Source organism: Ixodes scapularis, unplaced genomic scaffold (assembly GCF_016920785.2).
Source record: "Ixodes scapularis isolate PalLabHiFi unplaced genomic scaffold, ASM1692078v2 PGA_scaffold1__304_contigs__length_218370807, whole genome shotgun sequence".
NCBI classification, from domain to species: domain Eukaryota; kingdom Metazoa; phylum Arthropoda; class Arachnida; order Ixodida; family Ixodidae; genus Ixodes; species Ixodes scapularis.
Genome location: NW_024609846.1, coordinates 48,537,932 through 48,563,249, shown reverse-complemented (window position 1 = coordinate 48,563,249; position 25,318 = coordinate 48,537,932). Strand labels below are relative to the sequence as shown.

The 25,318-nt window shown below is 44.0% G+C and overlaps 1 protein-coding gene across 1 annotated transcript in view; it reads right to left on the bottom strand.

Moving 5' to 3' along the window:
• The window catches only part of LOC8028868 (protein strawberry notch), a 71,888-nt gene that overhangs the window by 33,944 nt on the left and 12,626 nt on the right, over positions 1 to 25,318 (bottom strand). Inside the window, 12 exon segments of the mRNA XM_029967252.4 lie at positions 1,356 to 1,600; positions 2,216 to 2,398; positions 3,496 to 3,645; positions 6,443 to 6,646; positions 7,348 to 7,490; positions 16,191 to 16,288; positions 19,018 to 19,200; positions 21,269 to 21,382; positions 22,722 to 23,003; positions 23,586 to 23,732; positions 23,813 to 23,906; positions 24,242 to 24,326. Coding sequence (XP_029823112.4) covers positions 1,356 to 1,600; positions 2,216 to 2,398; positions 3,496 to 3,645; positions 6,443 to 6,646; positions 7,348 to 7,490; positions 16,191 to 16,288; positions 19,018 to 19,200; positions 21,269 to 21,382; positions 22,722 to 23,003; positions 23,586 to 23,732; positions 23,813 to 23,906; positions 24,242 to 24,326 — 1,928 coding nt within the window.

Below are 25,318 nucleotides of genomic sequence, written 5' to 3'. Positions count from 1 at the left end.
CCCCAACATTTTGTCTCCCTCCCCCCCCCCTTCCCCCCCCCCCGAAACAAAATCCTGGCTGGGTGCCTGCATGGGACAACTGCTCCACTGCCGCAGTTAGTTACGCATTATCGATAGACACTGCTGATTTTGCGTTTGTTGAATGTTCAATAAACAGGAACGGAGCTCCGCCCCTTGGTTCTTCCATGCATTTCTGCCTTTGATTTATGTTTTGAACAGACAGTCATAATCAAAGACTGATTGCGCAGCACACGGGGGCCGACTTACTGGCGGATGTAAATAGAATTTCCTGCAACATAACAAAGCCGGCAGTGATTCAGCACCACTTTTTCAGTTTCACCCAAAACAAAAGCCACCAAGTATAAATAAGCATCAACGAAATCAACACAGGAGGGGAAGGGGAAAGTAAGCAGTGAGCAAACACTCCCCTCTTCTCTTTCCCACCCCTTCCACCATCCCTTCTACAGCAAAACCAACAGGAACAAGCAAGGTTCGTAGAGTGGTCTGATACAAAGTTATCGCTTTAAAAAAGTTATTTTTTTCACTGAATATGTGAAAAATAACGAAAGCAATGGCAACAGCATGGTCGCGCAATGCGGTGGGAATGGTGCCATCACGTACCTGAGGACGGAGGTCACCAAGTATAAATAAGCATAAACGAAATCAACACAGGAAGGGAAGGGGAGTGTAAGCAGTGAGCTGACACTCCCCTCTTTTCCCCTGCCCCCCCTAACCAACCCTTCTACGGTGCAACCAACAGGAGCAAGCAAGGTTCGTGGAGTGGTCTGATACGAGGCTATCGCTTTAAAAAAAAGTTATTTTTTTCATCAACAATGTGCAAAAAAAAACTAAAGCAATAGCTACAGCACGGTCGCACAATGCGGGGGGAATAGTGCCGTCACGTACCTGAGGATGGAGGTGCGACGTGGTTAATTCTCATAGTGATCCGTGAAGTGAGGAAATGCGGTGGAAGTTTCTAAAACCATCCAACATTAAGCTTAGTAACTGCATACTGCCAAAGTGGAATTTCGCATAATGTGAGGAATGTTCGGAAACAACTATTTTGAGCAGAGGACAGGAAGCTTTTCCCTTCATTGAACCATTCTTAGTGGGATGCCCAGGGTTGGCCTCTTCGCTCTCTTCGCACGGCACGGCCGATGGGAAGTCACGACTTCCCTCGCCCCGTGCCAAGAAGGAAGAGAGGGTTTTTTCATAGCAGCGATGACGGCCCATGAGCTCGAAATCTCTGCAAAGTGTCGCCCTTAAAACTGTCGCTTTAAAAAAAGGCTGACATCCGCCTGTTTAGGAGGTGGCACAGCAGGTAGAGGCGGAGACAGCGGTGGGTGTGGTCTTACCTCAGCAACGCAGTTCGGCCCGCCGAGCTCGTCGATGAGCTGGTCCAGGGTGTTGGGAGGCAGCTTCTCCCCGAGGCGTTCCAGGCGCTCCAGCAGCGTCTGCTTCATGGCCGCCGCCTTCTTCTCGTCCTCCGTCAGGTTGGCGCCGTCCCTCATGGGTATCTTGCGATGCCTTTTGTTTTTGGCCTTCAGCTTGCTGCTTTTGCCTCTAAGTTTGATACTACTATTAAGGCTCGCCCAGGAACCTGAATCAGAGCGAAGACAAGACAGGATGTGTCAACGGCTTTCTCCAACCGAGTTCGTTCTCACGATGCTCTGGCAGCTACAGCCGACATTCAATTTCTGGATCGGCTGCAACCTAAAGGCCTTCCCTTTCATCAACCCAGCTGAAAAATTAGTTGTGCCATGTGACTGCCCATGAGGCAACTAGAATGTAGATGCTGATTGAAAAGTGACATAAAGTAAAATGTTGTTGCAGTGTAAAATAAAGCGAGTTGTATAGAAGAACCTATGCGGTAATAAAAAGTAACTTGTCCAAAGATCGAGGCGGCACTCACAAATCTAGAACTACATTCCCACACTCTACCCTTAAAACTTTACAGAGAAGCCTGCTAGGACAATTAGCCTGGGCTTATCACTCGAGAGTTTCCGTGATCCCTAATCTCGCTCTCTTCTCACTGTGCACCAATGTACTGTGAGGGAGTGTCCAGGCCCCGTATCCAGACAAAAAGATTCTCTACCACCCTACAGCTAAAAAGTGTATACCAAGGCCTCCACTTGAGGCTTCCCGAATATACATATTACTCCCCCAACAAAGGGAGCTCCCGCACAGTACCCAGCGACGCTGTCCAAACCGTTACCAAGAGGCCTGAGGTCATCCTCCGAGTCCAATTCAATGACCAGGCCTCCCTCGGGGTCCTTTGCGGGGGAACTGGACCTGGACGGCTCAAAGTCACTCTCGGGCTCACTCTTCATCTCGACCTCGCTGTTGTCATCCGATAATGCTTCCCTGTAGCGCTTTAGCGTCTGTTGAGCCTGGCGAGCTGGAACAAGGGCATCAACACACAAGCGTTTTCCTAACACCAGAGGCCAGCTCTCCAAAGTATCATTAGTGCAGGCGAAACCTTTTAAAACTGCCTTGCAGAAACAAAGATCAGCGAGGTCTACGATCAACACAATTAAACTTCAACTGTCGGGAGCAAACTATAGGAACTTCTACAACCTTCAAGGGGTACTCCGGCGCTTTCTTCGTGGTCCCTGATTTGTCTAAAAACTTCCTAAATGCACCAAAAAAACATTGCTGAAACAGTATCCCAAACATTACGCCAAATAGTTTTTTTTTCTTTTTTTTCTAAGTTATATTGAATTTACAATTTTGGTCCTCGTCGCGTTTTTCAAACTGAAAGTCTCTACTGGCAATAATGAAAAAGTGATGCCAGTGGCAGGCAGCGGTTCACTCTTTGGGCTGTAGGATTTGTTCCCAACTGATTACAAGCAGTTTCATGGTGTCAAATGAATGCTTTGGAAGCTCGCTCCAGCACCCGCAGTAGCACGAAACAAATGCTCGGCACAGTCCATTCTTTAGACTACATGCCCGACAGGCAAGCCTGTCTGCCACTGATGTCACAGCACTGAAAAGCGCGGGTATATTTGAATGCTGATTTTGGCATCATTTTCATTTGCCGATTTCACAGTAACTATTTTGAAATTCGCGATACTAAAGAGTATGCTCGAAAGAGTAAAGGCCAGGAATTCGGGAAATATAGCTCAAGAAAGTTGCGGGAGTTCTCCTTTAAGAGTGATTTTCAAAAAGTCAAATCTGTCAGTCCTACTCCATCGGTTACTAAGTAATGTCAAACTGTGTAACCACAGTTCCAGCGAAGCAAAACAATGATCCTACTAAATTTGGGGTTGGTCAGTTTTAACGAGTTACTCAGATATATCAGTACATGTTTATCAATTTCAGGACGTCACGACACGTGACGCAGCTCCCGATGTTCTGTTTAGCAGTTATTCAATTTCAAAAACATTACCAGTACAAGATCATGCAAAGAATATTTCATCCATGATGACATGAAGCAACAAGAGGGCATGAAGTATGTGAGAGAGGCGAGGGGGAAGGGAGCAGTCTGCTACATACCACTCCTACGCTTGCCTGTCCCATTCGATGCAGACAGTGGCGGCTGGGGGACGGTGCCATTCTTCACGGATTTCTGGGGCTTCGTTTTGTTTTTGGCCTTCAGCTTCGTCCTCTTGCCTTTAGATTTAATGTTACGGCTGGCGCAGGGACCTGCATCAATGTTACGATGAGACAGGATGCATCAAAGGCTTCACGCAGCTGCGTCCGTTCTCGTGAAGCGCTCTCACAGCTACGGCCAACATTCAATCGCTGGATCTGCAGCGACCCAATAGCTTTTCCTTCCATCAACTCAATTGATAAATTTGCACCCTGAGACTGCCCTAGATACAAGTACAATATAAATGCTGGTTCAATACCTACATTAATTAAAACATTGCAGCGTCAAATACTTTGCATAAAACCGACAAATGCAGAATGCGCCACGTGTTTGTGTCGACCTGTTTCGCCTGTTTCCTCTCTTTGGCTTTATAGGTAGTGTGTTAGGGATGCTGATTCAAACACACAATGCATACTGCATCAGTCGGCTTTACGGGAAGTATCAAGGTAAGTTCAGATGATTGTGAATGGTCTATGAGCAGCCACTGCAGCTGCTCTTGAATGCAGCAGGTTTGTGATCTCCAACGTCAGGTGGCACAATCTCCTATGTCATCGGTGAAGATGGGTCACGTGGCCACATGAAATGATGTCACGTGACATCAAATAACCAAAGCTTGCGTGACTGCGTAACTTAGAGCAATTATGTGATCACATAGCTCATTGTGCCTATGCATCAGATTGTCAAGTGCTTCTAGTCAATGAGGCATTTCCGTCTTGTTAGTCGGGGGTTCTGAAACTTATTTATTTATTTATTGATTTAAAGTTTTTTATTTATTCATCTTAAGGAACACTTAGCCCTTTTTTTATTCATAGCAGACAAACACCGTTTGGTTTTGACACTGGTTTAATAAAGCAGTGCAGAAGCCTACAGACCATGTAAGCGATAATGCCCATACTATAGAGAGCATCCGGTATAGAGTTATACATCATTGAATTTTTCACACCTGCTAAAATACTGCTTAAACTAAAAAAAAAAAAAAAAAAACATTTCGGGGGGGGCAGTTGAGGAAATTTGGAAGCTCGGGAAACCCTCGAGGGTATCTGGGGATCCCCCTCGTTTCCTAGAAACCCAGCTTGAAAACTCGCATTTTAAGTGATTATCTCAACATGGCGGCAACTAATTTTTATTTTTGTGACCCCAACATCAAGGAATTCAAGTGAGCGAGTGTCATCACAGCAGCTGTGACAACACTCCTCCAAGCCACTTCATGTAACAGATCAGATTACGGAGCGAGGTTGGGGTTTTAGATTCCCGCTGAAGGGCGCTGTTTTAAGGGGGGACACTACCTTGAATTGCTTCTTTTTTTTCCAAAAAGTTCATATTCAGAACTGCAGAGTTTTGGCGTGTATGGATAACAAGGAACACCCTCACAAAGTCTTGTCAATGTGCACTGACAGACAATGTTAAAAATAATTATTCTTTATATGTTGGTGAGGCGTGCTGCACTGCATAGCACTCGCCATCCACAAGTGAAAATAGCTGAAAGCAATGTCAGTATATCAGAAGAAGTTTGAGGAAGACATCACTTACACTGCTGGACAGAACTTCTGGCATTTAAAACACAAAAAGAAAATTTTAAAATGTCATCTTGAAACTTCAAGTGCATTTATCTCAGCTTCACTTTTGGCAGCAAATCCCACCTTAATAAAACTATTGTTTCAGTATGAAACTATTGAGAGACTTAATATTTGCAGATTATATGCCGAAGTTTTATCGAGCCGGTTACTATGAACTTATATTTTGCATTTTCATGTTCCGGTATTATGAAAAATTGTAATTTGCAAAACCTGAACAAATGTAAAAAAAAAAAAAAAAAAAAATTTTATTTGAAAAATGCCAATTTTTTTAAATTTCTTTTCATAGTGTTCTGGTATGCATCCCACCAGAAAACTATGTGGTGATCAACACCATTTCTCAACGATAGATTCTTTGAGCAGATTCCATACAAAGCTACGTTCTGGGGGTATAGTACCTCATAAAGTTGGTTCACTGGGCTGAAACTTTGCATGCCCTCCTTCTATATGGCTACAAACACCACCTGCAAATTTTACACCGATTGAATGAGCAGTTCAAAAGTAGACATGCCCAGGTAGCGTCCCCCCCTTAATGCGAAAGCATTAACTGTCTCATGGAGTGAGCCGACGTCATCAGCTTTGAAACCGCGCCAAACGGCACTTTAAATCCTTTCTCTAAGTGAAGCCAGCTCCCAGCTATGAAACCATGCGAAAAGCTAGCCAACAGCACGAAAATTCCCCGATCCCAAAGGAGCGGAGTAAAACTGATGGATTTTCAGCTTCGGTCCCATTGGCTGGCACACGTCGACAAGGCACCCATTGGCCGCTGCGCGTCATTTTCAACGACGGCCACCCCACCGTGCTCCTTGTCCGTCAGCGCGCCGTTAACACGGAGCGTCCAAAATCAAGGCGGCGAGGAGAGGCACCCTCTCCTTACCAGCAGAGCACGCCACTCTGCCATCGACGCAAATAAGCTGCAGACTTAATAAGGGAGCGGAAGTATGATGTACATGCTTTCGCATTCACAACTCATAAGAAGTGCTTAGGTGTACCTCGAGCCTTTTTTTGTAAAGACACCCAGCCATGGTATAGTGTTTTCGTAAGTTTTTTCGCGCCGCTTTAGACTGTCACCGATGCAATGTGAGGTAGCATCCAGGCAATATATTCACAGACACAAGGATTAGCAGGACTCTATGTACTACCCTACAACTAAAAAACGTCTACAAATACTCTTATCACTGTTATGGAAGCTTATCAACAAACTAGAGGCTACCACTGTCTCCCAAAAAGGCAGATTTTCCACCACAACACTGGGCCCCTCCTGCGCAGCACCCACCGACAATGTCCAAGTTGTCACAAAGAGACTTGAGGTCATCCTCCGCATCCAAATCAATGACCAACTTTCCCTCGGAGTCCTCTGGGACGGAACTGGACAAGGACGGCTCAAGGTCGCTCTCGGGCTCTCTCTTCATCTCGACCTCGCTGCTGTCATTCGATGAAGCATCCCTGTGGCGCTTCTTTGCCGCCCGTCGAGCCCGAGCTGCAACGCGGGAAGTTCACATACCAGTGTTTTACTCGCACCAGTAACAAACTTTCCAAAGTATTATTTCAAAACCGCATTCGAGAGAAAAAGACCAGCGAGGTTCGCAATCGACACAATTAACTTCAATTGCCAGGACCAAGCTATAAGAGCCTGTACAACCAAAAGAGTGATTTTCAAGTTGTCATTCTGCCAGTCCTACTCAATTGGTTACTAATTAGGGTGCTGGTACGCTGGGAGACGTTGCTAGCGTAAACAAGCAGTCATTATTTCGTCGGTTTTTTTCTGAGAATCGGAAAGCTGTTATCAAAACTGCGAAAAAAGTGAAAGATGCAAAAAAGGCGCCAAGGAGGAGAAAAGGCAGCAGAAGTGTTGGGCAGTGCACAATTGTGTATTCTTGGGGTCACAACAGCCCTAGCGGAGAAAAACAATAATCATATGAAATTTCGGGTGGCTCATTCTTAATGACCCACACGGATATATCAGGACTCGTTTATCCATTTCAGAACATCACAGCAGAAAACCTAATGTCGCATTTAGCAGTAATTCAATTTCAAAAACTTAATTAGTACAGGGGCATGTCCATAAAATTCCATTCATGATGACATAAAAGGTTCAGCATGTGGTGCGTGGGTGTGTGCAAGAGAAAGAAAGAGACAGAAGGGGAAAGAGTGAGGCGGGAGGTTAGGTCTGCTACACACCGCTCTGATGCTTGCATGCCCCAGTTGATGGAGAAGGCAGCGGCTGGGTGGTGGCGTCACCCAATAGGAGTTCGGTGCCAGGAGGCATCTTCCAGCGATCGGGTGCCGGGAAGTGATTCTCTATCAGCATCTGAAACTCGCCTCTGCAGCCACAAGGGGAAACAAAGCAACACTGTCAGACCCCAACACCCTAGTGGCTGTACACAAGCAGAAATGTAATTTTTCATCAGTTTGCTATTATATAGGCTTCAGTCATAATACCGTTGTTTATTTTCATTCGTTATAGTTTATTTTACATGGTGGGTGTAACAGCTTCAAGAAACGAGGACGATAAAAGGAAAAGACGCGACAGGACAATAGCTGTATTCGCAACGGAAAGGTTTTATTTGAAAAGGAAAAGAGAACACATACGTCACTACCAGATAGCACGATGTGTAATCAAACAATACGCCCTCCACGAGGCCCATGTCAACAAAATAGGGTCACTAGAGGCTGTTACACTTACCATGTCAAACTTTTACCAACTCGCCCAGTTCAACACCTTGTTGTAATTGATTTGATTTCTTTTTTTTTTTTTACATTTATATAAATGGATGTGTTGAAGTGAATTTCATTTACATTGTGGATGCTGGTACGTACAATTTAATTATTTTTTGTCTCGTTTACTTGCGTAGTCTGCCTAGGCCAGCGATCGGTCGGCTGGCAATATTCTTAAATTAATAAATAAATACCGGGTGCCTTTAAAGGGGTACTCCTTCGATTTTTTGAGCTACCTCAACTAACTATAATTTCTGACTCCCCGGCCTTTAGCCTTTCCGGTATGCTATTTAGCATCGCGAAATTCATAATAGGTATTGTGAAATCGGCAAATGAAGATGGTGCAAAAACCAATATTCAAATATTCGCGCACTTTTCAGTGCTGTGACGTCAGTGGCAGGCAGGCTTGCCAGTCGAGCAAGCAGTCTAAAAATTGAATATGCTAATCATTTGTTCCGTGCTGAAGCGCGGATACGGGAGCGAGCTTCCGAAGCACTCATTTGACACCAAGAAACTGCTTCAAATCTTTTAAGAACAACTTCTGTAGTCCAAAAAGTTAACCCCTGCCTTCCACTGACGTCACTTTGTTGTTGTTGCCAGTAGAGACTTTCAGTTTGAAGAACATGGTGAAGACCAAAACTGTAAATTCAATAACTTCGCGAAAAAACAATATTTTGACCTAATATTTGGGATACTATTTTAGCAATGTTTGTTGGTTAGTTTAGCAAAATTTCAAGCAAATCGGAGACAATGAAAAAAACGGTGTAGTACCCCTTTAAAGTGCTCTATAAGCTGTAAAAACAAGTCTGTTTGCAGGACTGTTTTCCCATACTTCAAAACAAAAACAAAACAACCAATTATGCTGCTCAGTGCTACATACCAAATAAACATAAATATTGGGGTGGAATAACTACCAACGTAGATTTGATTATCTTAATATTTGGTTAGTAGCACCGAGGCAATGTTATATTTTCGTTCAGTTTTAACACAGAGTGTGTTATACAACTGGTTCTCTAGCAGTATAGGGTTTTTGCATTCCTATTATGAAAGAGTGTCACAAGGGTGCTGCGTCACAGTGGGGCTGATACACGAGTCCCAGCCGAACTTTGAAGCAACCTATGCTCTCATTATCCGTCGGCTGTCCCACAAAATAATTCTGCAAAGAGCTGCACTCACGGCACCACCTGCCCTGTCACAGCCCTGTCAAAGCCCTGTCACTGCCCTGTCACAGCGCTCCCACAGCCGTCCACAAGTTAGTAGCTTGGCTCCACACCGCAATTCCATACATGACGGGATTACAATATAAACTCGTTATAACAGACCTTGATAGTGATCCTTGATAGTGATGAAGATTTTGGTCTGTTGTAAAAGGAATATGCAGAATACAAATGCTCTTACTACAGGCTGAGGTTGATTATAACAGGAGTAGTCTGTTCTAACCAGCGAGACTGCCGAAATGTGAATGGATATAGAAAAGAACTGGTTTATTAAAACTTCTGCACTTTGAAACATTGTGATTTTTTTTCTTCTTAAGGTGTACTGATGATCGTCATTACTGCGCGCTTTGAGTCATACAAGGCTTGCGAGGCATTGGGCGCAATCACAGCACTTTGCAAAATGATAGCCATTGCTACCAAACCAAGCCCGCATAATGCTCGAATAGTGACTGCTAGGTCACTCCATGCCAAAGGAGCCGCAGCAATTTTTTCATGTCTGAGATATGTACAAAAAATTTATTTGGATAAAGAAGCCTCTAAACCCTAACAAAATATTTTTTTTGTTAAAAATAATTTTTATTTTTGTTGATCTCTTGCTCGAAATTTCTGCAATTTGCATAAAACACATGTAGTTAAGAAAAACATTGTAAAAAAAATGGCTGCATACAACTCAAATTTAGGTGGGCACTTAATTACTTAATAATATGCCCTACCTTACAATAAAATACATACGTTGAAAGATGCCATTTTGAGTCCAAATAGGTGCTCCAAAAAGCACCTATTTGCAAAAAAAAAAATAGGAAATAGCAAATAGGTGCTCCAAAAAGAAGAAACTTTACGAGATTTCTTGATGTTTTTTAGTCAACTTGGATTTGGACGTGCGACACAATACTTTTTTCCTTTGTTCTTTTAAGACTAATAATTGAATTGCTTGTATTAAATATTCGAAGCCTCATTCTGTTGCGTTTTAATTAAATGACAACCTCTCCAGTTTATGCAGAAACAGCCATTTTGAGTCATAAATAGCAATGTGGGCAGCGGTGCTCGCAACTTTCGGAATAGGCAGAAATTCAATTCACTTCATCTGTTCAATATATCAAAAAATTAGAAGGAAAAGTACTTTTTATTGTTGCTGAGAAATTATTCCTTTTAAGACAAGCCTCCCCGACCACGACTCTAGGCGCCCGCCTTGTGGGCGATTCACACCAGCGTTCACCAGTGAGGCGTCAACAGTGCGAGACGCCAGCGCAAGGTCTTCAACACTTTCATGAAAGCATGTTTTATTCAGTTGAAGTGAACGTCATCCAGACTTCCATGCATCCGTGTCCTCTTTATGTTACGTAATGATACTGATGTCTTAATTTTACTCTACTTCTGCGCAGGTAACTGCCGACAAACGCAGGCCTGCATTGTCTGCTTCCCGAGTTCGGGAATGCATACTGCGCGTCGGCCTCGTCTGTCGTACGTCCAGATTTAAAAATTATTCAGACCGGATAACTCTTCACCGATGCAAACGGATAACAGTGACGTCGCTTCCCCATTGAACTCAAATGTATTATGATAGAACAAAGATGCATCGAAGTTTGTTGGCGCATCCATCAAGGAAACGCTGCCAAGGTACTGGCGACGTCACGCGAACGACTATGTCACCCTTCTAAGCATCGTTGTGGGCAGGGCTTGTGGCAATATTTTTGCATGCAACATTGAAATTGAGAGTAGAAACGTGAAAACTGATCTATGAATATTTAAAAAGCTATTACCTTTTTGCAAAGTTTGTTAATTGGTCAAGCCTCTGATAGTATTGGGTGTCAATACTGCAATTGCAACATAACACATAAAATTATGTATGAAGAATAACTCTTATTACTTCATCTAATGTCCGCCGAGTCCAACACTCAGATGGCGAAGACGGCACCTGTGTAACTCATGTAAAATTCCTTCATGTTTGCGTTGAACGCGACTCGCTTGAAGTGATTAACAAGGCCGATGTCTGCCCCAGGGCTGTATCTTCCACGAGTTTTTCGAAAAATCGGATAACTCCAGTTCACTAGCGAATGAACCTTCTCAAAATGACTTGAGTATTAAAAAGACACTAACAGGGTGTTTACGCTCGTCAAGGTTTTGATTCGTGCAAGACGTAAGAGAGCCCAACTACCCAGAACAAAATTTGCGGACTGAAATTTGTTTTCTTTCCGCCCAAAAACCGCCGATCAAAACCTGGCCGGCTTTAGCCGCGCTCGCTCTCTCCTCCGTGGTCACATGCTGTTTTCTATGGTTTAGACACAACCACCAAAGATAATCAGTCGTGGGTCATCAAAGGCACACACTCAATACTAAAAATAAACAAAAATATGATACCCATTTTTTGTGGCTTCTAAGAAACTGCAAATATGTTGACTGAAAAAAAAAAAAAAAAAGGTTGCACAGCTTTGTGACTTTTGGTAACTTTCTCCCCCTCTATATTTCTTTTCCTCCCCAGTCCAGTTTCCATTTTGGTTTCGAACAAAGAAAAAAAGTATTGTGGCTAACACCCAAATCCAAGTTGACTAAAAAAAATTAAAATCTCATGAAGTTTCTTTTTTTAGAGCTCCTATTTGGACTCAAAATGGCATCTTTCAATGTTTGTGTTTTAATGTAAGATAGGGCATATTATTAAGTAATTAAAGGGACACTGACACCCCCCCAAGAAATATTTTTCATTTTTTGCCAGGCGCTTCATCATGGTGTCAGAGGACTACCCCATTAATATATAGCAACAGAGTAGCGTATATTTTTAATAAAGCCAAAAGACGCAACTGCTCGAAACCGAAACCGAAACCCGCGCACAGAGGTCGGAGAAGTGGAGAGGAGAGCAGTGATGTGATTGGCCTAAGCCGTTTTGGAGCACCTTTTGGAGCAGCCAAAATAGTGTTTTGGCGCAGCAAAAGTGCCGTTTGGTGCAGCCAAACAGTGTTTCGGAGCAGCAAAAAGTGGCTTTTGAAGCAGTTTTTTTTTTTTTATATAAAAATAAAAATATTTGTTTTAAGTGCTGGAAAAAGGAAGGGCACTTTGCTCGCCACAATAAACAAATTATGGTCAAGTTAGACGACCTGGGAGTCTTTCAAGTTGTTAACTGAAATGCCAATGACACAACATATTTTGCAATGCTTCAGTTAAATGATACATATATATATGTACCCGCTATAGATAAGAACCGAATTGCACATATTAAATTTATTTGAAAATGACCAGCTTAGCAGTAAATATGAAAGCATAAACTTGACTAGTTATATAATAAATTGAAGCAGTATCCAACTGATGAAACACGTAACTACTGCAATGCAATACGAAACTGTACATATGAAAAAGGTGCAGTACGACTGGTGGGTGCTTTTCCTTTTGCTTGTTGAAACTTTCTGCAAGGCTGCTGCAAGCCTCGCTTAGCTTTCGGCAAGTAATGAATGTCCACTTTCAATGTCTCCAAAGAGACGTTGAGACATCCCACAAGTGTACAGTGCTGTAGGCGTTGCCGAGCAATTCCAAAACGTCTCCCACCGTTTTACTGGTTCCCAACATGCCAGATTTTCGTCAGAAGCGAGCAAATGTTAAGCAATTTATTGGAAACGTCCCGGCTGTTACCTCTGTCGTGCAACCATGTTCGCGTGCACGTGAGGGCAACTTCGGCAGCTTGCAGTTGCACGCGCTTCGTTATGCGAACGGAGACGGCTGTTCGATCGAAACCGAAACTCTGCCACTCCGCTCCGTCGCCATCTGGTCCCCAAAATTGTATGCGAAATGTAACAATCCAGCATAAAAAAAAAAAAGAAAAACAGTCCAGCGGCGCGTGCTTGCCAGGTCAGTATGCGAGGCACAACCTAATTTAAAAGGTTAAAAAGCGCAAACAAAACAAGGACAATAAAGCTAAAAAAAAAAAAAAGAACCTGAGCGCATCAATGCAAGACATCGCGAGTCGGGGTCAAAAAGTTCTTGGAGCACTTTGTGCAACAACTGAACTCAAGATAAATAAGCGCGCTGTGCGGGTCCAGCGTGCAGACATTGCCTTTTTTGCTCTAACCAACTTGTCTTAAACTTTTTTTTGCGACAGACTTTTCACGTACCGGGGTCCCTCTCAAAAGAAATCCCACAGAGAGAAACCTAGGTAAACAGTACTTCGACACAACAGTCTTTGAGCTAGAGGGATTTTGTAGTAGCGTTTAATTTAAACAAGGACAGGATTGCTGGTTACCCTGCAGCTGTCCTTACGCTTCATTTTAGAAAGCGCCATATCTGTAGCAATGTGTGGACAAGAACACCCGACGTGATAACCACGGCGAGTGGTAGGCAGGGACCAAAAATAGTTTTGCCACGGCAGTCTCTTTCAGAAGTGAGTGCTTCAGATCACAAGTAACTCCCAATGCGCAAAAACGTGGTTTCGTTTTACAACATGACGGCATGGCTGGTACCCGGCAAGCTAGCGTCGGGGCGTCCATATACGCTTGCATCTATCGTTAAAACATTTTCAACAGGATGCGAGACGAGACCCACGAGAGCGCGAAATGAGGAACGGCGGGAAAAACCATGCGAGACCGGATGGACGATTGATGCAGCATACTTTCTGTCGGGGGGTCGCTTGCGCCACCTAGCTCACGCACGCTCAATTACGGTACTCAGTTTAGTTTCGGTTTTGAAAGGTGACCGAAATTGGTCCTTTGGCGCAGGCTTGGCGCAGATTACCCATATTTCGGCGAAATGTAGCAGGATGTAGCAGGGTTAGCCCCTTGGCGCAGTTTGGTGCAATTGGCGCAGCAATCACATCACTGGGAGAGAGTGAGTGGCGGAAGTCACGTGGCCACACCCGACCGTGCGCTTTTTTTTTTTTTTTCTTTTCTGCTCAGCAGACAACAGGCGAGGCGGCGTAGCGGGAAATGTTTGCTGTGCAATATTTTTGCAGTTATCTTTGTTCCTCTCACTGTCCTGTACTTCAAGATGAGTTGTTTTGTACATTGAAGAGTTGGAGGTGAGTAATGAGTGCCCGTGGTGAATTTCCGTGATCAGCTCCGAAAGGAACACACCCAAGATGTTGCGCGAAGAGCTGGTTCACATGCCCTGCGTCCGAAAAAAAGTGGCGTTGTGCGACAGAGTTTCCGAAAGATCAACGGGATCGGGACCAATGGCTGGCTGCAATTCCTGTAGAACATTTACGGGCACCTCGGAAAGCGGACGCTACCTGATTTATATGCTCCTAGAATTTTGTGGAATGTGATTACATTGACTTCTTCGAAGTTCGCAGGTGTCAAAAAGGAAATCTTATACCATTTTGTTCAGCGACGGTCCGTTCACAACATTTGTTCGTTATTTTTGTTTGTTTTTTCAGTGATAATTGCAAAAAAAAAAAGAAATGTCAACATTGCAAAGTGTCTGGAAAAAAAAAATTGTGAGTTTACTGGGGATTTAACCTAGACCATCCACATGGGAAGCGGACGTCTTTCCACTGAGCTACTGAGCGAACCCTTTTCCGAGCAATAAAACAGCCGGTAAACTGTAGGTTGGAAAGTTGGGTGCCGATTTCCTTCAAGCACAAGCACTCCCGGGTCGAAGTCGAAGCCCCACGCGTTGGCGAAATTCGCATCTAGTAAAGAAATTGTATGCGTGCATATTCAACTCGAAGTACACACTTCATGCGGTGCTTGACGTTTGCACGAGCGATGTCTTCAACCACGAGAAGGGAGCAATGGCTCGGCGACGTCTTCGTGCAAATCGGCTTGGTGGTCGGGCGTGTCGTACGGGATGAAAACCAATCCTTTTGATCAATCCCAGATTTCTCTTTTAAAGGCAGACAGAATTCGCCGGTACCACGAACGACAGTTCTGAAGTAGAGGTCCCACGTCCGTCGTCCGCTGCCATCGCCGTCCCCGCAAGTCCCACGATACGCGAAGCGACGCACGCACAGAATGCTTCCAGTTCTCTGTGCAACTTTTTCTTTTTCTTTTTTTTTTTTTCAATCAATGTATTTGCAGCTTTTAGAAGCCACAAAAAATAGTTTTCATATTTTTTTCTATTTTTAATTCTGAGTGCGTGCCTTCCATGACCAACGACTTTGATTAAATTTGGAGGGCCCATCGAAACCTTAGAAAACAGACCGTGACCACGGAAAAGAGAGGGAGCGAGACTCAAACTTGCCAGTTTTTGATCGACGGTTTTCGGGCGGAAAAAAAAAAAAACGAATTTCGAGCCGCAATTTTTGTTCTGGGTAGTTGGGCTCTCATATGTCATGTCCAACTAAAAACCTCGGCGAGCAAAAATACCCTGTCAGTGTCCCTTTAAGCACCCACCTAAATCTGTGTGGTACACAACCATTTTTTTTTTATAATGTTTTTCTTAACTACGTGGGTTTTATGCAAATTCCAGATCTCAAAAGCATGATACTAGCAAAACTAAAATTTGTTCTTTTAAAAAAAAAAAAAAAAGAAAATTTTGGTTCAGAGGCTGTTTTATTTAAATTAATTTTTTCATAAACATCCCAGACATCAAAAATTGCCGCGCCTCCTTTGGCATAGAATGAATGACCTTGATGTCAAAAAGTCCGCTATAATGAAATGTTGAACTATTTACAGACTCCCGAATATAGTCCATTATATCTGAATGTATGTTATAATGCAAAACTGGATCAATGGCATAGATAGGAAGACCAAGCAAACTCCACAAATCGGTATGTTACAATCAAACGTCTGTTGTAACAAGGTTATACTATAAACATTCTCTTCCCTCCAAAGGCCCCACAAAGTCGATGGGTCAACTTGCACTGGAAAGTTATAAAACCATCCTTATACTGGGCCCAAAAGCGAACCCCTGCCCCCGCATGCGCATCTGCCTCCGCCCCCACAACCCCCACCCCCGCCCCGCCCCCCTCCCTCCCTCCCTCCCTCCCTCCCTCCCTTCCTCCCTCCCTCCCTCCCTCCCTCCCTCCCTCCCTTCCTCCCTCCCTTCCCTTCCCTTCCCTTCCCTTCCCTTCCCTTCCCTCCCCTCCCCTCCCTTCCCTTCCCTTCCCCTCCCCTCCCCTCCCCTCCCCTCCCCCCCAAAACAAAAAACATCCCAGCATGGGACACCCACTTGGCAGTTGATACGAAGTCAGAGATCTGTCCCCCCTGCTTTTCCAGCTGCCCGAGTGTCCTCGCTTGTCCCGTGGACTGCAGGCCAATCACGACGCACTGAGACAGAGCAAGGAAAAGAAAGCATGAAAAGAGATGTGGACTATTCAAGTTAATGACACGTTTTATGAAGTAGACACATTTAAAAGTTAAAACTTTTACACAGCATGGACAATATGAATATATTTTCAATCACGTCTGCACCTACTGGTGCACTTGTAGGAAAATAACCCCGCTTTTGAGTACCTAGGTCTGGTAAAGATGCAAAGTGCCAATGTCGTCCAAAGTGCCACCAAACAATATTTCTGAGAAAGTGGATTGTAAAATGATTAAGGTCAAGGTGTAAAATGACCAAGGTCAAGGTGAACATCCTGAGCAATATGATTTATAGATAGAACAGTTCTTGCATTTCGAAAAACTTAGAGTGCCAAGAAACATGGGCACAGGAAGGCTATTATTAAGTATAATTGGAAAATAAAAGGTGAGCTATTTGATAAATTAAAAAAACTAAATGTGGTCACCTTTTATGTGTCCATATAATAAACACTTCAAATATTTGATGATTAAGGGGGTCATCAAACCATTTTGGAAGTTTCTTTTTCTTAGAAACTCCTGGACATTTGTTTCCCCCTGTAAATCTGAGTCTCAGTGAAAAAAAAAAAAAAATTGTGGCTCAGACAGTCTGATTTCAAAAGTGAAATGCAAAACGTATATGCAACAACTCTGCAACATGCTCTCATACATTCTATAAAAGCATAGCCCACCAGCTCTATTTCCATAGGACAGGCTGACATGCCCACCATCCTTGTTTGAAACCAAAACCAAAACAACATTCACTGGACATAAAGTGGTTCCGAACTACGATTGATCACATGCCGCCTTGATGCAGAATTGTTCTAATGTTTGATACAGAACTGTTCTAATGTTTTTATTTATGACAAATAAATGAAATAAAATAAACTGCCATGGGTGCCCTTAACACTTGGAAAAGTTCCATGGTGTTCTTGTTCTCAGAATGACCACTTTCAGAGCATGCTCACTCCAGCAGTACATTGTTTAAATGTAAATAGAGTATGTTATTGGTAAAATACTTCAGAAATAGCATGCCTACTTAGCTAAAGGAACATTGTTAAACGGTATTTACCATATTTACTCAAGTAATAGCCGCACTATTTATGAACAAGGCCCTTGCATCTACTTTTCTGCAGAACACATATAAAGCCAATCATAGCAATGCACATAAATAACATAGCGAATAACTAGACCAAGAACACGATTTAAAAAAAAACACAATCGCCACAGATGGTATCTTCGCGCGAAGACGTTATCTCTCTCCTGTAAACAGCTGGAATCATGCTGTCGATCGCGGTAATTGGCAATCCGCGTGCTCCGCGGAAAAGTGAACCCTCAGGTTTTCTTCATAAACAGTGCGGCTAATACTCGAGTAAATACGGTATGCTTGTCAAGATTTTTATTCTTACATGACATATGAGAACCCAACTATGCAGAACACTATTTGCGGCTCGAAATTCGCTTTCTTTCAAACCGTTGAGAACTGGCCAGTTTGAGTGACGCTCACTCTCTTCTCCATGGTCTCGTGCCGTTTTTTTATGGTTTAGATACACAGACCATTTTTGTAGCCATCGAAGGCACACACTCAATATTAAAAATATTAAAAAATATGATACCCATTTTTTTGTGGCTTTCAAAAAGCTGCAAATACGCTGACTAAAAAAAAAAAAAAAAAGTTGCACAGAGAATTGGAAACACTCTACATTGTCTGCATAATTCTCAACATGGCGTCATATCACGGGAGTCGCGGGCTGGACGGCTGGACGAAGCGGACCATGCGATGGCGGCGGATGACCTCTACTTCAAAACTGTTGCTCGCGAAACCGGCGAATCTTTCTAGCTTTGAAAGAGAAATCTTTTAGCGACCAAAACAACTAGGATTTATTCCGTACAAAACACCCAACCAACAAGCTGATTCGCACGAAGAATGTCGCCGAGTAGTCGCCCCTTCTCCTGGCTGAAGACATTGCTCGTCTTACGAACCCGAATTGGTAAGAGCTTGAAAAATAAACGAACATCCAGCTTGTGCTAAACTTTTGCACTTCTTGTGCGACACGCAAGTTTTTGTCTGCTTCGCACAACCAAAAAAACGAAGGGAGAAAAAAGAAATGCAGTCGGGTGTAGAGCACATGACTTCCAGAAACTCTCTCCTCCTTTACATAAAAAAAAATATTTCGGGGGATGTCAGCATCATAACACAAAATTGCATACATAGCTAAAGATTGTGAACTGCAACCTCTTTAGCTACCCTGGGGTCTCCACTGGCTTTGTCTATTATATTTTTAAATTTGCATATTTCCTCCAGTAACAGCTGCAATATTTATGAACAGGGCTTGTAGCAAACAATCAGGCCAAGAGAACTATTCTTGGCAAGAAGCTTAATCTAAGTTGAATCTTGGAAATATGAAGCACCGTGCAGTGCAGAGAGAAATTTTGTACAAGGACGTTACCTCTCATCACAAGTTATAATTTGCTATCCAGCTGCTCTGCTTGAAAATATGCATAGAGGTTTTGTTCATAAACTGTATGGGTACTTCTCGAGTAAAGGCTGTATCGGTTCTACGTCGTAACAGAACTTTTTTTTCTTACGTTAAGCCTCAATTAGGCTCTGGAGATTACAGCAATTAAACCACAATGATTTAATGTGCAGACAAAAGCTATGAGAACCAAGCTCCGTTTGCGAGATCCAATTAGCCGCCGATCGGACGTGAGTGTACCTTGCCATCCTCGATTGCCTGCCTGGTGAGGGTAACCACGTGGGGCACCTTGGAAGCGATGCAGAGGTACTTGAAGAAGCGCTGGTGAGACGCCCAGAACTGGTTCCACGTGACTTTCTTGAGCTGCGCGTCGTCCCTCATCAACTGCGCCGCCTCTTGGAACATGGCACGTGCACTCACCCACTGAAAACCGGAAGGAGGAAAGCCCCAGTTCACTGGTGGAACAGACCCTATCACCACGCACACATATGCTTCGTAGAAAACGCAAATGACAGATACGCGTGCCTCCCCCAAGAAAGGCAAGCAATGTACAGGCATGTGCCCCAGCAGATCTAACATGTCGCAAATACATTTCGTGTGAGACGACCTGGAATGATTGAAAGTGGAGCACTCGCCACTTAAAAGGGGACACCACCTTAAATTTGTAATTTTTTAGAGAAAAATTACTTTTCTAATTTTTGTCTATTCTTGCTCAGCAACTAATAGTGCACACACCTGCAAATTTATATTGCAATATCTTAAATATTTACGGTGAAATGGAACATTTTCAGTAAGCTGACGATGCAAAATCTCAAGTTTTGAACATGTGAAACTTCAATTTTTCTATTTTCTAACAGCTGCAGTTCCGCACCGGTACGCTCTAGAATGATGATCATACCCTCATTGGAAAGGGCATTTCTTCACAGTTTTAGTACATGAAACATATTTGTTTGTCAGTGAACACCATTTGGGCAAGAACACCATAGAAGTCCAGCTTTCCCGTGGAAGAGGCTATGCACATGGCCAAGAATCGAAAAGCACGCCCTGATTGGACAGAAAACTAACTAAAACCAACATTTGTTTACAGAGTTACGTGGGTTTGTCTGCTTTGTATTTTGACGATGCTTGCCCTGCCCTTAATTGCTAATGCTGGTTCGTGTAGTTATTGCAAGCGTATTGAATTCCTCACTCGTTTCATAATCAATATCTACATGTTAACAACAAAATGATACTAAAAAAAAGAAACACTTTATGCTTGGACTCACTCAGCGAGGCTATGCAGGAGATCGGGTGTAGGCAGAAGGCACCACCTATCCTCTTGGTGCCTTTTAGTTGCCACCACCACCAGTAAAATCAAATGTAGTGGTGTGGAAACTTCAAATAGGTTTTTCTCAGTTTCACTTTTCTGCAGCAACCTTCATTTTAGGAAATCTATCATTTCAATGAATTGCAGAATTTATTTTTCGCTGTGGATGTTTCTGAACTGAAATTTAACGAGGAATTCAGTTGGATATTTATTTTTCTATTTAAATGAAGCTTTCATTGCCAAAAAGTAGGGTCTTGATGAGGACAAAATTCCCCATTATGCGGAATGCTTTTCAAATTGTCATTTTGCATAGAAAAAGCACAAATTTCAGGGTAAAAAATAGATAGCCTCACCCCCCATATGCACTAGTTATGGCTGAAACTTAAAAATACTTAATATTTTGCAGCAATTTTATAAGATAGATTGTCTTGTTAAGTGAGACGACTTACATAAATAGACGTACCGTATTTACTCGAGTAATAGCCACACTATTTATGAACAAGGCCCTTACGTCTACTTTCCCACAGAAAACTTAGACAGCCAATCATTGTATTGTGCATAAAAAACATGGCGAATAACGAGATCGAGAACTTGATTCTCCATACAAATAAAATCTTCACAGATGGTACCTTCGCACGAAGACGTTATCTCTGTCCTGTAAACAGCTGGAATCATGCTGTCGATCGCGGTGATAGGCAATCTGCGTGCTCCACGGAAAAGCGAACCCTCAGGTTTTCTTCATAAACAGTGCAGCTATTACTTGAGTAAATACGGTATACCTAGAATGTGATAACACTGTTTTACACAACGTAAATTTATTGAAAGAAGTGATGCCCTCTTTTAAATCAATATTCACGAGCTTAAAAACCTAATAACAATGTCTTGTGTAACCTAAATTTACAAAAATTGTTACAACCTTTGAAACAGTTTCATGGCCTCAAAAGTTTTTCAGTTCTGATTTTCAAATTTGTGTCCCCATGAAGCAGAATGCAGGAGCTTAAAAATCTGGTAACACTGTTTTTCACAACTTAAATGTATAAAAAAAAGAAAATTACAATTTCAGGACAGTGATTCAAAAGGAGAGCAAAGCTGAAAAAATGATGGCTGCCTAGTGGTGCTGATGCGCTCAGTGAGCTACCGAACGAAGACAAGGAGTTTGACAATGAAAGTCGCAAGACTGCTCACCAATTCCACAGACTCGTTGTACATTGCAATGAACTCCTTCCCCAGGTGAATATCCTCGATCCTGAACGAGACGCCAGAGAAGCTCAACTGACGAGCCATGTACATCCCCCGAAGCTGGGTCCAGGAAAGAGAAGACAAAACAAACGGTGACGCAAGACGGCATCACTCTTAACTGCTCCCAACAGTTTCTTTTTCGGACAAAAATACAGTGACAGGATACAGACAAGTGAAAAGGTGTGACAGAGAACAAAGAAGAAAAACTACAAGAGAAGGAAAAAAAGGAAAGTGAATTAAGTTTATGCATATGACACAGTTTCACTCCCATGGCAGTGTGAGAGGCTAAAAAAAATTACAGCCCTCCTTTGATCTACAGCCCAAATGTCCCATAGGTGAAATACCTTAGCAACATGTACACAGATCTGGGCAGCATAACACAACACGGCATAACACAGTCACGTGTCATCAAGGTGTCAAGTTGGAGTGTAATGTCGCGTCACATGGAAGTCTGACGTGACCATTGTAGCATCCCACTAAACTTAGCTGACAGCAAGGTCCGACGACGGTGGCACAATACAAGACCCAACATAGCTTCCATTAAAATGCAGTCTGAATTACAAAGGCGGTGACTAGAGTCACTGTATGGGTTCCCAGAGTAACGAAACTCCGAAGGTTCGTTCTAGAACTGTGGCGCGGCGCTGAAACCAAAACCATGGTGCCGCCATCTTGGGTCCACGCGTCGACGGGGGTATGAAGGCAATAGTGGAATGCATTGGAGCGTGTTGAAGGAGCTGGTTGATTGCACCATACGCAGAATGAACCAGCTGTAATCGGCACTTACCTCGCAAAGCTTGCTTGTTTCAGTGGGCTCGAAATCTTTCCGTTTTACTATGGCCAGCCAAGCCTTCTTCGTCCGTCTTGCAGTTGGGTTCTTTCTAAATTGGATCCGGAAGAGACTCTTTCCATTCTCCGGCCTGCTGCTGCACCCAAAAGCGCAGCAAGCAGGCATCGTGCCACTAAGTACACAACGTCCTTGCTTTTGACGTCAGTAATCGCGTAAAAAAGACGGCACGTAAACGCGCGTTCGATGAGCAGTTGTTTGCTGGACCAAATATGGTGGTGATCAGAGCCGCTTGAAGCGCCGATGGAGGTGAGTCTAGCGGTGCTTGTGTCACGTGATCGCTACCAACCAATGATGCTCACCAAGCCAAAACATGATTGGCTGGAGTGAGTATGTTGTCGGAAAAACGCAAAAAGAAAAGGAATGCATTACTCTGGGAACCTATACGGTGACCCTAGTGGCAACCCCTGAGCAGAGGCAACTGGGCGGCCCACCACCACGTGGGTTGAGCATCGATGCAAACACACAAAAGTAAACAGAACGATAAAAGAGACTACTAATGCTCAAAGGAAACCTAAGACAGAAAAAGAGAGATAGCGAAAAAGAGGCACTGACCTTCATGTCCACTGCAACAAGTTCCATGGCCCCGACGCCGCGCTTCTCCATGGCCGAGACGAAGTCCGAGAACCTCCGGAAGGAGGTCCCCTCGCCCCAGATGCCCAGGCGCGTCATGTAGGCCATGTTCTTGGGCTCGGAGGCCCCTGTAGCGCTGGCATACACCACCCGCGCCTTGGGAAGCCTATTCTGGAGCTCCAGCACCGTGGCGCCCGTCTTGGTGGGCTTTGAGGAACCCACGGGGCACAGGTTCTTGGCCTTGTGGCACTCGTCAAACACAATCTGGGGTCACGAGTCGAGGTGCAAACGATGACTCCGAAGAGGACTTGGCGAGACTGACATCGAGCAAACACCAACCAAAAGAAACCAACACTGCAAGACTTGCATATGCATAGGTGCGGAGCGGTGAAAGGCTCCTTACTACACATTGCCCCTCCTGGATCAAAACTGGTTCAACACTTGTGTTTGGTTGCAACTGAATGTGTTAAGGTCGGTTCGAACACCTGCGTTTGACTGCGTCAAGCCAGCTTGCGTCGAGCTGCTGCTATGGCGACCCTTACAACGAGCCAATAGGGAGGCACTGTGCTGCACGACACAGCGCAGATGTCGTGCAGCGAATGTAAATGAGCCTTTACAGCCGATTTTTAAGCAGCTTTTGACCGTTTACGACTTGTTGTATCACAGAGCAGCTAATTGTAAACAGTCATAAGAGGCTTAAAAAGTGGGCTGTAGCACACTCGGTTGCAACCAAACAGAAGTGTGTGAACTGGCTTTTAGGTGGCATTGTATTGGCTTCGATGGTTCGTAGCGTCCTCTGCGATCCGTCGCAAGGTCAAACGGAGTGTAGGAGGGGGCAAAGGATACAACGCCATCAAAATCACTGCCGCACCAGTGCAGCAGTTGCGCAAGCCTGGTGTCGAACACGCCACTGCCTTGGCTCTCTCCAATCAGGGACGAGTATGTGGAGAACATAACACCATTCACCTCCGGGGGTATCTTCGCATACTTGAACTGCGCACGCACACACACACGGTCGTCAGCACAACGCCTCCCCAAATGCGGCACCTCACGGTGCACGAAACTAGACACACCTCCTTTAAGGAATGGACCTTGATTTTTTCGGCGGCACCAATGTCGCTCAGATCCCTCTCGGAGTCCACCTTGAGATCGGTGGACACACTCACCCTGAGATGCGGGACAGAGCAAGAAAACAAACCTGTCACAGCATCTGGGAAGTTTCAAAACAATGTTAAATACACAATTCAAACATTTACAACGACGTGCGGGCCAACCTGGCCCACAACACAAAGGCACCCTCCACCGGCAGCATAACGAAGTTCCTTCTTATTATCACGGTGGACGCTACGCTAGTGCCACGTAGTGGCTCGCTCGCCCGCTGAAGCCCTGCCAGTCATACCATAACAGCATCTTTAGGCAATGCAAGCATTTGTGTCATGTGTACGATACAAAGACAAACCAATGTCTCAACCAGACATCAAGGGAAACGAGAGGGTACCCACCAGATAGCCCTCTTCCGTCCTCGAAGGAAGTTTTCGTAGATAATCCCTGCTATGGTTCGACCTTTGCCGACACCAGCACCGTCACCTGCATTCATACAGTTTCAGTAAAGGGGAAGTCAAATTGAGATTCTCAAATAAATATTAAAAATCAGTGTAACGCTCAGATTTCAATATGAATTCCATAACAGTAGAAAGCTGGACTTGTTGGTACACATCCACTGCATAAAAGGGTGCACTAAAACCAATCTGATTTAACTGTCTACTTCATGCGAATGGGCTTCCTGCGACGAACGAATGACTCTTGTTTGTAGCTTTACCGCAATTGAGATGTTTCTCTTACTGTAAGGATATAAACAAAATAAGACATTTGGAAAATGTATTTGCCGTCTAGATAACACAGGTAGATCACATTTGTTGGGTACATTATCCCCTGTATGCATGACTGAAGTACCGCAAAATCCTTTAGATGAATGCCCTCCCCCCCGAGAGAGGTCACCCACCCCGGTTTTTTGGCTAAATATCCCTAACATAAAAATTCTAAAACATCGCCCACTCCGATTCCTGTTGGACATGGTGCGACGTCCAACAAGAATCACATCAACCACGCGATCTGTGGTACCAGTATGTGTAGCAAGCAAGCTCGTAGCGGGTCTCCGCATGTTTATTTGCCTCTGCACTATCTGTTTCTGCAACACAGGAGTATGCAGCGAATTCCTGCGTATTTATTGCACCATGGAGCGCACATTTTCCAAGATCGTGATCTGCGGAATCAGTTCTTGCGTGACGTGGTTTGTAGGGAGTGCTCCTCTGTTTATTGCGACTTTTTGGACAAAATTTTGCTGTCACATTCCCCAAAGATTGCCCGCCCCATATTTTCCACCATTTACCTCTTCATTCTGGGTTTCTATTCTTACAGGATTTTACAGTAGGTTATACAGCAGATGCGTGTCACCCACGTCGTCTGTCACAAACCGAGCCAAGGATGCAAAAGCATGCAGGGTTTGCTCGGAAACGCCGTCCCACTTAATAATAGCTACGATCGCAATGGCTCAGTGCCGTCGGAGGTTCGGAAGGGGT